Source organism: Trichoderma harzianum (genome assembly GCF_003025095.1).
Source record: "Trichoderma harzianum CBS 226.95 unplaced genomic scaffold M431scaffold_2, whole genome shotgun sequence".
NCBI classification, from domain to species: Eukaryota; Fungi; Ascomycota; class Sordariomycetes; order Hypocreales; family Hypocreaceae; genus Trichoderma; species Trichoderma harzianum.
Genome location: NW_020209250.1, coordinates 3,003,144 through 3,018,942, shown reverse-complemented (window position 1 = coordinate 3,018,942; position 15,799 = coordinate 3,003,144). Strand labels below are relative to the sequence as shown.

Below are 15,799 nucleotides of genomic sequence, written 5' to 3'. Positions count from 1 at the left end.
AGACCCATAATTCTCTTCGTGATAAATGAGTCGCCTCGTCAGTGCTCATCACGATGCTCCACATTTACATGTAACTCGTACGAGTTGGGTGTAAACATCTTACGCCTCTGATTCATCGTAAGGAGTGCCCGTCTATCTGCCCTTAAACGACGGCAATGAGAGCTCCGATGACGGACACGAATAGCCGATCTACTTGACATGGAGAGTATATCCATGAGATCGTGCAGTCGAATCCATACCACGAGTCACGAAGGTTGACGGCTGCAACACCAGCTTGCCACTTCGAGATTGTATATAGGCCAGGATTCCAGGCAACAATCAAGTTTGGAATCTTTATTCATTTCCCCTCATTCATCTGTCTGCTAACTCATCAACTTAACTCCAAGTCTTATAAATGCCACCCTCCATCATGTACGACCCGGAATCGCGTATACTTCGATCCAGCAGATAGCCGCCCGTCTTACTATCGTCCGTCCGGCTTCCATGGAAACCACTCAAAACTCCGTGGAAGGTTGATAAAACAGCTGCCTCGCTACTTCGCGCTTTTGATAGTGTCCAATGCAACGTTCGAGTGGTTGAGGGGTTGAGTGATTCCGTATCGAATCCGCTAAACAACTCCGTCGACGAGACCCACTGTCACCTACCCATCCAGCAGGACGAATGTATCGAATCCTTCACTCGCATCAATAGCCCGGCCCTTTTCATTTCAAGATGCATTAACTTTGCCGTCTTACACTCCAACAGAAATTCCACCGAGAGTCTACCCGTTGGACAAGATCATGTCACAAATAACGCCGGGGCTATCCACGATCCCTCAGACATCAAAAGTCCTTATTTTACAAGCCCTAAAAACTGGTCACCGAAGTTAATGGCAAGTATATACTACTGGAAAACTAATTGTAGGAATGAAAAAAACAAGCAAACGATCCGAAGCCAACCCAGAACGATGCGAACTCAATCTCACGACAACCACCAACGATCGAACACTGCCATTAAGATGAAACGATAGTTTACTCCATTTACCTGAATCAGAAATATTATTTATTTATTTATTATTTAATTGTTTGTTTGTTTTAATTTCATTTTGCATTTTTCATCATATTATATTCGGCAATGTTCGGTTAACGAGTCATGGAGCTGAGGGTGGAGATGACCGCAGTATCAATTCGAGATACTGAGCACAACGATGACCGAATCAATATTTCTCATGTTGTACGTTATTACCGCAAAATTTCAATAAAATATCTCTACGCAAGTTTTATGAATGATCTGATGGTCAGGATAACATGCAACCGACGATTTCTGACGATTGCCGCATCACTCCTCCCCGACAGCTCAACCACGAAGGCTGACATCGTCGTTGTTCCTCCGACAAATACAATAAACTATGCAACAAATGGATAGAAAATTTCAGACATCGATCCCCACAGATGATATATTACTTCATAAGCAATAATTCACTTGCCTGCCCCTTGCTACGGAAAAAGTCCGCGGTATACGCATACTACAATCGCTTTCAACGAGCGACTGACCTAGCTAGTTCTCCCTCTCGCTCTCCTGCCTAGTTATTCTTCATCACAATCCAGATTTTAGGCACAAAGCTTGTTTCTTTGCATCTGAGCCCAGTGCCTTTGGTCCTTTTGTGTGTTTCCTCTCCTTGATTGTTTTATTCATTTGTGATCCCTAGCTTGATCCCTCACATACTACAACCGCTTTCAACGAGCGACTGACTCTTATATATTACAGTGCAACCAGTTTTGACTGGCAACCTTACCATGGCAAAAGAAACATAACGTCCATAAAAGAAATACTAGGAAGCAATAATCCAGATCTCCAGATCCCACGAAGCCGAAGCAACCGCGACTACATACCTACAAGCGCTCTATTTGATCTCATACGAAGGCGATACCAGTATGTACGTTATCATTCTTTGTAAGCAAACCAGAAACTTGCCACACAGAGAAGGTAACATTCACCAAAGCGGTCTCCGAGGCGAAAAAAATATTCCGCTCCGTAGCCCAGACTCCAATCTCAGTCCAAAACCACCGTAGAATTCCAGATGCCGACAACTAGTCAATGCCGATTACGAGCCATACCAAATGTGAATCAAGAAAAAGTCTTCAGCATCACGCTTCACAGACTTTGGTGGGGGTTTACTCTCTTTAGCTCACAAGCTAAATCCTGTGTTATCAGAAGGCTCGCAGAGAAAGAGGACAGCAAGGCAGCCAAAAATAAAAAGAGAGAGCTTCTTGCGAGATGGAACTACTGTACTTGTGGCACATGTCATCGCGTATCCAGTCTTGTAGATGCACCGTTCCCAGTTCTAGACCTGTTCACCCAGCTCCCACAATTTCTCACTGCTTGTCATCGGCGGGGGGAGGCAAACTCGCAGCTACACCACCAGTGAGGCAAGAAGAAGAAAGAAGAAGAGGAAAAAAGGCCATTCGGCTTGTGGAACGTAGATGAACTCTTCACCGCTGTTATGACAGTCAGCCATCACAGAAGAAAAAAATGGCCGAACGCAGATCGCAACATTTCACAGCTGAATCACACGCCCGTAGTAACCTCCTCCAAGGTCCCAGTTTGCTAAAAACCATCATGGCTCGCGATTATCGTTCCCTCGATCTGAGACCATTGCAAATACTAAAAAAGACAAGAGAGCATTCTCGCCCAAGTGGCGCATTTTACCTTGCCTTGCGGTCTAGCCCATGGCGCAGGTGGCGACGATCCCCCGCAGCAAGGATGGGCAAATTGATAAGAGAAGAAAGCTGGTGTTCGCTGCTCAGGACGTGATTAGCCAACCAAGGGTCTGCCATTCCACCACGATGGCGGCGTTCGTGCATTAGCAGCAAGCAAGCATGAAGACGAGACGGGCAGGTATGACGCACCGGGCTTGGGATGGCGGCGGGGGGGGAGTCAGAGAGAGAGAAGCCCAAAGACGTGCAGCTATTCCCAGCCAGCGGACTGACGAAGTGCCCTTATCCGCAGCTCTTTGCTGGCAGACGATACCTTTTGCCGCCGCCATCGTCGATGTAGCTCGCAGCATATCCACGTATCCTCCTCCGTACAGCATTTGCTGGCTGCAGCGGTGTGCTGGAGTCTGACTGGCCCTGGGGGAGCAGCAAGCAGCAGCAGCAGGCTGTCGGAGACATAGCAAACCGTAAAATCCCGTCGACTCGACGTTGGACTGCCCACTTTGGAGTCATGTGTCGCCTGGGTCCGCTGGTGATATTTATGGAACAGCCGCTCGTACCGCGCCAAGCCAGAATAGATAGATCCTGGGAGAGCAAACAGCGAGGCTCGACTTTTGCCTCATGAGAAAAAAACTGAGAGATAGTCTGTAGTGCAATACATCGGCGTACCTGTGAGTGAGCTGGCTTCATGTCGTCAAAAGGCCAAGCGACGTGGCCGGGGCTGTGACGATCTCTAAAGTCGTTCGTTTCATGCCTCGCGTTTCGTAACGAGATATTCCCAAGACAGATGGACTGTATCATGTAGGCTCAGCTTAGTTTGTCATGGCTGGGGAAACTAGTTCAGTGGGGCGCGTTGATCATCTTTCGTCCACAGAAAAATCGGAGGGGCAGGCTAACAGCGCATGAGTCTAGAAACTTTTGGATATAATATGGATGTCGCTGATACGTGTAAGTCCACCATATGCATGCATGTATACTCGCCGGTGTAAGTGCCATGTCTTCAAGTTTCAACGGCCGGTGGACAACGACGCAACACCAAGGGGAAGAGGGGGCACGGGGCAAGGCAACATGAACCTTGCAAACATGGAAGCCCGATCTTCATCGGCAGATGAGAAAAATTCGGGGTCTCAGACTCTAGGGTATCGACTATCGACCCTGCACAACAAGCCTGCCTATCAGGGTCTGGCGGAGGATCGTCGCTTGGTTGTTGCATCCAGTAGGAGAGCATCTGTAGCAGTACTAAACACTGAATGCTACCGTTACCAGGTTCTGGAGTCTGCTGTAAGGGTATCCCTTAACTGGGGTACGCGGTCCAAGTGACGTCGAAACGTCTACCCCAGGCTTTGGGTGGAGGATGCTTGTAGAGGTACTCGTACATTCTCCCGATCAGCTGTGCCTCGAGTTTTGTATAGCATGATGGGATGATGTGAAAAAGACCACTTCGTGGACATGCCAACGAGAAAAAACGCCATACGTGACATGAATCATTCGCCAACCGTTGTCGTAGGTGTGTCAAGCACGATACGGTACACTACACCTGTTTCTCGGCGTGGGTTGTTGGTTTACGTTTTCACTTCTCATAAACAATGGCAATCTATTGGTTGGGCGACAACACACCATGCGAGTACATCCCTGGCACAAGCAGAAGCGAACTACGAAGTGCTCCTTGCTTGGTACAGACAAGCACTAACACCCGTACTTGTAGCACGGCTAGATAGGTATCTGTACAGCAGAGCAGCTCCGGATTGAGGAGTTGAGGAGTGATAGTGATGGAGAGAGTCTGATGCTTATCTGAGACAGGACAAAGCAGCCAAGAGGTGGCTTTGCATGGTGCCAGACATTGTACGCAGGGTGGCAAGCTGACGCCCTCTCCGGTGTCTCACAGAGGTCGAGACTTTCCGGCTAGGCGCCTGGACGGAGAGTCTTGTCCAGTCGTGATGCTCCGTACGAGTAAGTACGCGCATCAGCAGCTCAGAGCAGAGCAGAGCAGAGTAAAGGGATATGTAGAGAGAGGAGAGATAGAGAGAGCAAGCTCCCCCAATTACATGGATGTAACGAAATGAAAACACAAAGAAAACACAGAGTATTGGTCGACTCCGTACAACAGACTTTGCTTGCGGGCTGAGCCTCGCCACGGCGCCAAAGCACCTTGTCGCGCACACTTTCCGGTGCGCACGTCGAGGCGGTGAGCGAGCGCGATCCAGCCGCAAATAGAAGAGCGAAGGTGGTGTGGCACGGACTGTCTCCGGCATGCCGTGCATCTCGGGGCGGAGAGATTCGAAGCGTGAATGGAGGGGCAAACTAAATCATGGTGAACCGCGATTGCTGGTGCACTTGCACTTGTATAGCCTCAACCTCAACCGTCGACCATCTCGGTCCCGTCGAGTGGCTTTTCGGGCGGTGCCTCTTGGTCAGACGCCGGGTGTTGTGTCATGTCGAGATTCTACTCGTACTTATGAGTATTAGAGGAGGACGCGCTGATCACTGATACGGGCGTTCGGCTAAATGTGGACATGGCGTCGCTCTTGAGGTCCTTTGAAATCTCGGGCTCAAGCAAACGTCGGACTAGCGAGAAGGCGGCTGAAATTTCAGAGATGGTGCGCATTTTCGATAGTGGATGGATGGATGTCTTTGCAAATGCGATCAATCCACTACAAACAGTCTAGATTCGGTCGCCCGTGCTATATACGAGTACATGTACATGCACCCTGATTTCCGGCAGCCCAGACGAAACGCAAGGGGGGATTGCGCGTTGGATGCAACCGTCTCTTGTCGCTTCGTCTGAGACGAGACGGAGTCGGCCATTCTGTCTTTTATGATAAAAGCGCCAGCTTCTAACGAGATGGTTGGTCAAATCTCAGATTTGGCAGAGCCCTTTGCGCAGAGGCAATGTGGGGGTCGTGCTAATGCTAATGCCAATGGTGGTGGGAGTGGGAGTGGCTTGTCCGGACGATGCGAGACAATCCTTGTCGTTCGGAGTGACATCCCTGTATCCCAATCAGAAGACGGCGAGCGGGGATTATGACATAGCCATTCGAGGGTTTGCGAGTGACTATTATCGTAAACATCGACATTCGTAGTAGATCGCTATGCAGAGCGGGAGAGAGACAGACAGAGAGAGGGAAAACGAGACTTGTGTGTCTGGCTCGTGATTCGTGATGCAAGGAGTAAATAGGTAGGTACAGAGTGAGTCGGCACATGCATGTGCACGCTAGATAGGCGAAAAGATGGTGCGCGCAAATGCGATACAACCCCCTTGGAAGCAACGCCAATGGCACGGGCTGACCAAAACACCATGGATATCGCGAGTCTCGTGGATAGATCATGTCTCGTCTCTCCTCTCTCTCTTCTCTTTATTTTTCTCTTTTTATCGGGTTTGGCGCAGGGCCCGTGACGGGCATGTCATTCGGGAGAGCTTGTGGGGCCCGCGAAACGACCAGCGCTAAGTTTAGCGACCAAAAAGCGGGCTTGCAATTTCCAGACCCGCCATACTTCATCTCAAAGAGGCGCGTCTTGCATGCGAGTGGGTGGGAAAAAGGGCCGCGAGGCTACAACTAGCCTCACACTGGATTTGTTAATCCCAGCTCCCAGCGATCGGACTGCAAGTGTGTGATACATATCTGGGAGGCTACAGGGACGATTCTGGCAAAGGGAACAGCACCGACTCGACTCTGTTGTTTTTAGCTGATAAGGTACGAGGCAGGAACACGTCCGGCCCGGCACGGGATATTTTTTCGACTGGAGCTGCTTCTCCGGCAAGGTACCAGGCGCCGTGTCGGGTCTATGTACCGAGTACATGCACATACACGTTCGAGTCTTGATACTGCCACCACTTCGTACGCAATATGGCGCAAAACCCCACTGTTGCGGGTAGGAGGCTCCAAGATCTTCATCAAGTATCCGATACCTTGGCCTCATGACTGGATGCTGTACTCTACTCAACTCATACCGCAACTTTGGAGGATGCTGTATAGAACCATGGAATTCACCTGAGCAGCATCATACGTTGGAGTCGTTCCCCATCGCCAAGCAAGCACAATGACGTCCTTTCTTCCTTTGTTTCCTCATGGACCTTTCCCGGGTAGCGGTTTATGCCGCAGGTGGATTTTGGATCGGTCGCTGACTCCATTCACCGTCTAAGCTCAGCAGTGCGGTTCGGGCCATGATTCGCTATAACCTCGCATCAATCAGCTGAGAATAGAGGTCATGATGCCTCTTTTCCCGTCAGAAATAGATGATGTCAACCGGGCCATGCCGTCCACTGGTAACCAGAATCTGTCATTCATGCGCCCATTTACTGTTTTGGCCGTAGCCAACATCCCACAAGGCTAACGCGATGGCATGATGTTCCGAGATCCAGAGAATAAGCACGTACCTCGTACGAGGACGCCGTTTGCGGAGTACCTCCAAGACATGATTGACATCAAGGTGGACAGCCCGGTGAACGGACTGGCGCGCGTCAACCGCTGCAACTGCCACCACAGCGGGAGAAACAGTCGATCTCATGCTAATATAGCGCCTGGAACGAGTCCGAGTACACTATCTGTATTGCTACCTGCTCTTGGAATTTTCAGATTCCGTTTGGACGGAGCTCTAAATTGTTTAGAATTATGCAAGCATGTGAACCCTGTCATCGGGGGTCACGCCATGACGGATGCTACCTAGTCCTCCGTACGGGGTACAGCATCACCGTGGGCTCGAGCTGAGGTGTCGCCATGGTAACTTGGCATCAAAATCTCTTTCTGGCAGACAATGTTCACCAACCCAGGCACAAGGTTCCGCACATTGTGTCGAGTTACAGTAGCGTCCCTGGCTGCGGGCGAGGCGCACCCAAGAAAATCGATTCATGATACTGGCCTGACAGGGGATGGCCGATTGGAGCCCTTTCGGCGAGCGCATTCCGAGCAGTGCCAGTCGCATCTCGGATTGGTGGCTGCATCCAACTCCAGGCCATGCACGCGCTCCTCTCCTTTTGGCGCTCAGCTGCGAAATTACATGTGGTGTTGACCGGGCGGCCAGTCAACGGCGACGCTGTCTGAGACCAGCTGGGCAATGTCTCGCAGCCACCCAGTCCCATGACAGGACGGCACATGTATCTGGAACCTCGCCCAAGACACCCATCGGCGGCTGTGAGGTAGGGAGTGGCTCTCAGCGATCTCGAGCCTAAAATGGCCATGGAAGACGGTCGCCCAATCAGCACCGGCACTGGCTGGATCTTGGGATTGCTGGTGGTGCGTGAGAGAGAGCAAGGAGCAGCAAATATTAGGCTGGGACTGGGCCGGGCTGGGCTGGGCTTCGAATGAGACCTCCGTGGGCTGGGGGGTATGTTGCTTGTTGCTGTCAGCCGCAGACGGGTCGTGTGCTCTCTTTCTCTCGCCCTCAATTCTCTGCTCAGTTTGGACCGAGTTGCTGTTATGATGTGATTCTACTGCACATTCACCTGACAATTCATGAAAGTAGGTTAGAGAGGGAAAAAAAGAACAATCAAGCCGCCGGCCGCATAAACAAGACACAAGCGCATGACGATGGACAACCGGCGTCGCTTCTCTCGATTGGCGTGCGGACTTTGAAACGAGCCCATCACTTCGTCACTCCGCCGTGTTTTACGTAGCCAAACTCGTCATTTCACGGGTTGCGCCTTGCTGCTGCACTCCAAGGATCCATCCCTGCTCGCGCCAAAAAAGAAAAAAAAAGAACCCCCACATGATGGATGGACCCTCCTCCAAGTCAACATCACCAATCTGAGCAGTGATTGGACCCCCGAACCATGGAGTTCCTCTCTGCGCGCTGCGTTGGCTGCATGCCGACTTGTTCTACATTCTACTGTACGTATGAGTACAGAGAAGACTGGACGCTTTGCTTCTAAACTCCGTGTCTTGGAGTTCGTCGATAATTGTCTCGAGCCGGACTCTTTTTTTTTTTTTAGCTTATCGCTCACTCTCGCTATTTTTGCCCATTTTCCCCTCTCTTCCCTCTACTTACCTACTATCCTCCGGCTTCACTTTTTTTTTTTCCCCTTCCTAGCGTGCAACTATCTCTCTTTATCAGGCTTGAGAGCAAAGAGCGACAGAGCCAAAACAGACTCTCTCCGCAGGACCCTGTCATTGGGCTCCATAGATTAGCGCCACAGCCGGGATAGTAGCGAGTACATACGAGCGCCAAAAGCTCCATAGCCCGGCCATGGCTTGTCGACGAAAAGATAAGGCATTTTATTTTCTCTTGGCTCTCTCGGAGGCGAAACGGCATGGACAACCATGAGCAGAGAGAGTCGAGTTCAACGGCAGACAGATTCTCCCTTGACTCGACGCCGTTGCTGCGTTAGTGTTGGTGTGTGCAAACATGCAAGTACCTAGACGTGCAAGTAGCTGTACATGTAGTGTTTAGGGGCTCCAAGCAGGGAAAACAGCGATGGATTGGACGTGCTGCCGCAAACCACTCGCCGGCGCTGCGAGTGCTAGAGACGCCGCCACTGATTGGCCGGTGCACGCACTCGCACGCACTCGCCTGTGAGCGCGGCAAGACTCGATCTTGTACCGGGTACTTGTGCTTTGACTGGCCCACCCCCCCGGCCCAGCGAGATGACCTGTGACCCTCCCCAATCAGCAGGCATCAGAAGGGCCCTTGTCGCCAGGCCCACCGCTGGCAGGCGCTTTGTTATTAGAGACCTCGATCCCAAGACCCCTCCATTCCTGCCTCTGGACCCTTTCCCTCGTCTGCTCAACGCCGAACCTGCGCGACTACAGACGGGCTGCAAGGCTTTGCAAAGAGGCAAACGCTTCTCTGAGAAATCAGAAGCCTCGCCATCATCCAAAGCCTGGAGTATCTGCCGGCAGATTTCGGCTTTTACGACTTTCGTCCTTGACCTTTGTTCCCTTCGTTGGCGGACCTGGTCGCCTGTCCTGTCCTGTTGGTCTTTTTGTTTTATTTTATTTTCTTCTTGGTTTTTTTTTTTTATATATATTCTTCTTCTGCGATTGATGAGGTGAGTCACGGTGCGGTGATTTGGTTTTTTGCTTCGTTGCTATCATCTACCGACCGCTCTTCTGCTTGCTTGTTTTTTCCTTGCCTTGCCTCGCCTTTGCCTTGCCTGCCTTACTCTTTGACCATGTTTCGCTCGGCCTATTTGTCTGCCTACTCCGGCGAACGAGAACAAGAACGAGATCAAGAAAGGGAACCGACAAGGAGAAAATAACCGTCGCGGCGATCCTCTCTCCTCAGTCAACTCCCCAACCCAAACGCTGCCTCCTCTACTACTACTATTGTCCAACCATCACCACCACCTGCCTCGTACAAACCCTCACATCTTTTGCCCTTCGCGTACTACTGCCCCCTTGGCACCTCTTGGCTGTCATCCTCCTGTGCTTCGTTGCAGCCAGTTAGCAGTAACCGTGGCGATACCACTTTGATATCCTGGTGTCTTCTTTCGGGTGCCTAGTCTCTCTCCTGTCCTCCGTGGCCGCCGGAAGCTTGGTGAGGCCTCTCTGCGTTCAAGGGCTTGGCCAAGGGAACGGGCAGCATGATAAGATGATCGCCTCATCAGCCAGCCTGCTTGATAGCCAATTGCCAGTTTGTCCATGTTTCTGTGAAAGGGTCCATCGTGGCATCCTTTCAGTACCCCCATCCCTCTTTGCAGTGCTACGTCCTAGATGTACGCACGATTTCTCTCCCTTCTCCTCTTGAACCCTATTCTGCCATTTCACCCCTCATAATCGCATTGTACCCGCTGATGGCAACCTTATTCGCTTCTTTGTCGCTAACTAATCGATACAGAGTGTGGTGTAAAGTTGTTGCACCACAAGGGCATTAGGTTTTTCGAGTCGGACGTCGAAGAGTCAGCAGATTTGATTTCTTCCCACTCGACCGTTTACGACGCTCTTTCGCCGCTCCTTTCACTTCTACCACCCCGAAATATATAATAGCGAAGACATCTTCTTTACCCCCAATGCCTATATGACCCTGAATACCACAGCTATGGATTCAGAAGACGGAAGCTTGTTTATCAAGGTAAATACGCTGCTGCTGTGATTTACCTCTGGTGCCCCGAGATCGGCGTGCTAACTTCCAACAGCAACTTGCTGCCTTTGTGCGTAGCAACGAAAAGGCTCTCGCCAACGCCCTGCAGCTTCAGCGCCGCGATGTGCGTCACCGAGCCACACAAAGTACGAGCTCTGCCACGATCCCGCAGACTCCGACGTTTCCTGAGCGTCCCTCAACTGCAATCTCCAGCACCAGCGCCTTTGCCAACGCTCTGTCTCTGGGGCCGCTCAACTTTTCCTCTCACGGAGTGAAATCCGCGAAGCTCGCCCTCACTCCCCACCACCTGTTCTATCTGCTCTCTCGCTTCGAAGAATTGGGTATCAATGTGGGGCCCATGAAGGTTCGCTTGGAGGATCTCCACGACAGCTCATCGTCTGCAAACTACGTGTCATTTCTGAGCAACACCCAGCGGTCTAGAAGCCATAGCTCAGATGTTGGCTCCATCCACTCCGTCTCCAGCATCCGGAGCGTCATGTCTGGCATGTCCGCCTTGTGGGCCAGCTTCGGCATCGGTGCCAGCATATCTGCTGCTCGCACGGAGCGTCAAAAGGCCGCGCTGGAGGCGGACATGAAGTACTTGTATTCTGCCTTCACCAAGATCCCCTGCCTTCGCTTAGCCCCTGATTGGCGAGCTCGGCTCATCAAGGGCTACGAAGAGTTTCCCTTTGACTCTGCGGTTCCCCTCTACGTCTTCAAGAATGTCCAGGCCCTGGAAGTGAGCAACATTGACTTTCGTCAATTCTTTGGCTGGGATCGCATGGCCGACCAGCTCCGCTCGCTTACGCTCAAGCATGCCGGCATCGAAGATCCCGCCGATATTTTGATCGACATCGTCCTGGACGACATGGACAAGAGGCGTCGCAGAACGTCAAAGTCACAGCACTCGCCCTCAATACCTTGGAGCGGGAGCCATAGCCCCCGCAAGAGCCCAACCATGTCGGGTCGTGAATTTCCCCGATCGGTATCGATTCCTGGCTCTCCCGATCCACGGTCTTCCCTAGGTGAACTTCGTGTCGGCTCGATGGCTCCCAGCGAGGCTGCCGTTGAGGACGGTAACACGTCCGATGGCTCGGCCCGCACCCTGCGAAGACAATCTACGGATGACCTATCGCGTTCTCTAAACAAGGACTCTCGGCCGAGGAGCAATTCCCCGTCACGCCCATCAAGCTCTCGTAATCACACCCACATCCGATCTCAACAGAGAATGCGGCGTTCCGGATCTGGTAGTTCCAACTCTAGCCTATCCGACTCTTGGTACCATCACCACTCTAGAGGCAGTTCTGCCAACCTCTTGGGAAACACAGTCCTACCTTCATCCAAGTGGCGCTTCCTGAGGCATCTCAGTCTGGCAGATAACCCCATGACGTCGATCCCAGCATCAAGCCTGGCTCCCCTCTCCAACACCCTCTTCTCTCTCGATTTGTCATCCAATCTCTTCAGCCAAATCCCGGATAGTCTGTCTACCCTCACCGCTCTCCGCGCCCTGAACCTGTCTCATTGCATGATTGACTCTCTGCACTCCCTGACCCGAAACCCCCTCCCAGCCATTACTGCTCTCAACCTGAGAGCCAATAGACTACAATCTCTCGCCGGAATCGAGAAGCTGTATCCCTTGGAAAGGCTGGACCTTAGAGACAACCGCCTTACAGACCCCAAGGAACTTGCACGCTTGACTGGAATTCCCGAGATTCGTGAAATCTGGGTCGAGGGCAACCCTTTCGCCCGCACTCACAAGGATTACCGTGTGGTCATTTTCAACCTGTTTCGCATGACTCCAGGATACACCGAGGACATCGTCATCGATGGCTCAGGCCCCAGCTCCTCTGAAAAGCGTATTCTGGTTGACCGAGTCCCGATTCCCGAGTCTGTCCCAGTGGTGAAGCCGATCGTGACCGAGATGCGAGGCGTCGATGTAAGCAAGCCCACCGTCGTGTATAGTGCTGTCAAGGAGGCTGCCGTCCTGCGCAAGGAGAGGCCAGTACCAAAGGCCGTCGCCAGCGAAATCAACACGACTTCAACGAGGCGCCGCAGGAACACCAAACGACGCATCGTCGACCTTTCAACTAGTGACAAAAACCCAATGCCCTCGCCGGTTGATGTGCATAGCCCAAAATACCCGATCAATTCCCCAATTGCCGGCTCAATGGATGGGAGCTATAAAATTTCTCACGTATCTAAAACTCAACCGTCGACTCCGCTCTCATATCCAAAGGGCCACGAGTTTGGCAGCGGAGCCTTTTCTTTTGAGAACGCACATGCCAACGGTCCTGCCCATGCCGACCACATTTTTAGCACGAGCGATATCCAGCAGCAAGACTGGGATGCCAGCGGCGAGCTCTACCGTCGCAAAATAGAGGCCCTGCGTGATAAGGTCGGCGAGGGCTATCTGAGCGTGCTGAGCGAGGAGAGCTGGGATGCCAACAATGTTTTTGGCTCATCCAATATCCCCACCACCACCGCTGCGCTGTTGGCGGCCCATCCCGCCCATCACGCTCCTCCCATGCAAGCCATCCACGGAGGCCACTCATAAAACCCGGCTGCGTGTTCTGAGTTGAAGCCTAGTGCCCTTGACTATATACCCGTTTTACTCAATGATACCCCCCCCTCGATTCGATACCCTTTCTACGTCTTTACAATCTTGCCTACTCATCTCACTGGCACACTCCTACGTCCTTTGCTTCTCCTGCAGCTAGTTTGAAAGAGCTAAGCTACCCTTTCTGCTTCATCTTGTCTATTTATCCATCTTATTTCACCCTGTCCCTTACCACACGACAGGGCTTGATTGGTACCGCGGTTTGTCTTTTCTATTACGGAGCATAGCGGATATGGCGTCACGGCTAGGAATTGCTGTCATTGCCAGGGTTTTATTGTAAACCCTTTTCTTTTGAATTCTCGTCTTGTCTGTCTGGTTTTCTTCGGATTGGTTCTGTTCCATGATGTTCAGAGGCTGGGAGGGGATAAAAAAAGTGGCTTGACACGTTATGAACGTTGCATGAAAATTTCTGTTTTTGGCATGACTTTTTTCTTTTATTTTCTTGACTTTGCTGAGAGCAACCAGTGGCATAAGCTGGGTCTACGACCTCTTTTTTCTGTTTGGCTTGGAAACGGCGTTATGATAGGGGGAGCCGGCACTTGTGTCGTGTGTTCCCCCAAGTAGCTTCGGGTCGGCACTCCATTGCTTTGAAAGACGTGCTCGAGTTTGAGCGTCGCAAGCGTCGAGATGGTTTTGTGACAAACCGGGAATATGAGTAGTAACACTGATGAGCTGTTGACGGAAAAATGATAGAGCATGCGAGTTTCACGTTGCACCCTTAGAGTTCCTACTATTACATGTTTGTGACGATGCTTGTTCCCATTTCACATGTGAATGTCCGTGTCAGCCCATATGTACGGCATGTGCCTTGACTACTACCTTACATGATGTACTAAGGTAAGGTAAAGTGAGGTATGCGTACTTAGTCTCTACATGTAGGCAGTATGATGCAATCCATGTACGTAAGCCCGCACTAGACGCTGCAGATACGCATCCATGATGTGATATACGGTCTAAGTATTAAGAGGTCGAGTCCCAACTTTGACCTACCAAATCTGCAATGGACAATTGGCCCCTGGTTAGGTACATATACGCAATGATTTTTTTGAAGCGGCCCGCCCGACCAACAGGTGGCTTGCATGTAATGTGTAATTGACACGTTGTTATAAGACTTGGCGGAGGCTTGAAGCATCCATCCAGCTCCCGCTCCCGGATTTACCTACCATGTGATAGCACCCGCTCTCGGATTAACCGTGTGATGGCTGTCATCATTGTGCCTTGGCAATCAGGGGTCCTAGAGTGAATCTCGGCGAGTTTTTTTTTTCTCCCGCTCCCGGGATGTCGTAATGGATTGCCTGCCCATGGCGCCACCTACTTGGGGGTGGATGGATGGATTGCTGGCCTTGTACGGAGTAGCTACAGACAGCGGAATCGCGTCAATTGTATCCTTCTCCCTCTCTCGCTCTATGCTCTATGCTCTTTTCTTGATCTTTTTGCGGTCTTTTTGCGGTCTTGGTTATCTTGTGTTTACACGCTGAATCGTGTCAATATTCATATTCGCCATTTGTAGCAGCATTGCTGAACCGCGTAGATATCGCGAGAGAATATATTTGATGGACAATCGAATGCTCTCATTATGTCGCATCTCGACTCATCCACACACTTGTCTAACAATGGCGGCCCTATCCCAAATGTAGATTCAATGACCTACTTTCGGGCGACAGCCACGCCATCATCTCCAACAGTGCGGCAGAGAAGAGAGAAGAGAGACCAGGTATGGGGGCGGCCGCCCGGGCTTATGGAGAGAGCGGGGACCGGCATTTTCCTTCTGTCAAATCTAAATCGGCGGTGCCTGGATCGATGGGCGGCCACGCATCAGAAAACTCCCGATCTGTGAATGAATCAGACTAGCAGCGCTTTTCTGACGGGGCGAGGTGTGATTGGCGAGGGCTCGAGCCGGAAATCCGCCCCGGGCGTCTGGGACAATGGCCGATTGCCGGGTTTCTTCAAGGTTATTTTTTGAGTGTTTGCGGGAGGTACATACATAGATTGAAATGTGGGGGAACTGGTGGGAGAGATACGAGAATGTTATAAGAGAATGAGAGAATCTGTTGGACAAGAAGGGGCGGGAATAAATTGTGTAGGTGTGATGGATCGGAGCTCATGGCGCATTGCATGAATATTTTGTCGTTGATGATCCACACGGGCCAAAGTAGATGATCTTGAGTCAACGGACGATCTGTATTGGAGCATGCTTCTGGAAAACCGTCTAGATTGGTGGTATGAGTCGCGGTTCATACTGCAAGTCGTGGAGACTCTTGATGGTTCCATGCGACCTGAGGAAAGGACATGTGTAAATTGAACTGCTTCTTGTCGTCGCATTTCATTTATTCTTTGTCAAAACTACAGAAGAAGAAGTAAAAGAAAGAGAAATACCTTGGAAACTCGTCCCTTTAATTCATCTGCCATCTCATCCTCTTTGATTTCCGTCTTCCAGCTGGTTACAGTACTCAAGCTGGCTTTTACAGTTCAGGTA

At 51.2% G+C, this 15,799-nt stretch overlaps 3 protein-coding genes across 3 annotated transcripts; 1 reads left to right on the top strand and 2 right to left on the bottom strand.

The window, feature by feature from the left end:
* Positions 1–2,978: 2,978 nt before the first annotated feature.
* On the bottom strand, positions 2,979–3,494 carry M431DRAFT_491142 (hypothetical protein; the record flags this gene model as incomplete). Its single annotated transcript, XM_024916877.1, has 1 exon — positions 2,979–3,494. The coding sequence occupies one exon, from the start codon at positions 3,492–3,494 to the stop codon at positions 2,979–2,981; it is 516 nt and encodes a 171-aa protein (XP_024779217.1).
* Positions 3,495–10,664: 7,170 nt separating this feature from the next.
* On the top strand, positions 10,665–13,260 carry M431DRAFT_2130 (hypothetical protein; the record flags this gene model as incomplete). The annotated part of the gene is made up of 2 exons (XM_024913474.1): positions 10,665–10,697; positions 10,762–13,260. 2 exons carry the CDS (start codon positions 10,665–10,667, stop codon positions 13,258–13,260), a joined length of 2,532 nt encoding a protein of 843 aa, XP_024779216.1.
* A 2,091-nt stretch (positions 13,261–15,351) lies between these two features.
* On the bottom strand, positions 15,352–15,645 carry M431DRAFT_491139 (hypothetical protein; the record flags this gene model as incomplete). Its single annotated transcript, XM_024916875.1, has 1 exon — positions 15,352–15,645. One exon carries the CDS (start codon positions 15,643–15,645, stop codon positions 15,352–15,354), a length of 294 nt encoding a protein of 97 aa, XP_024779215.1.
* Positions 15,646–15,799: the final 154 nt, after the last annotated feature.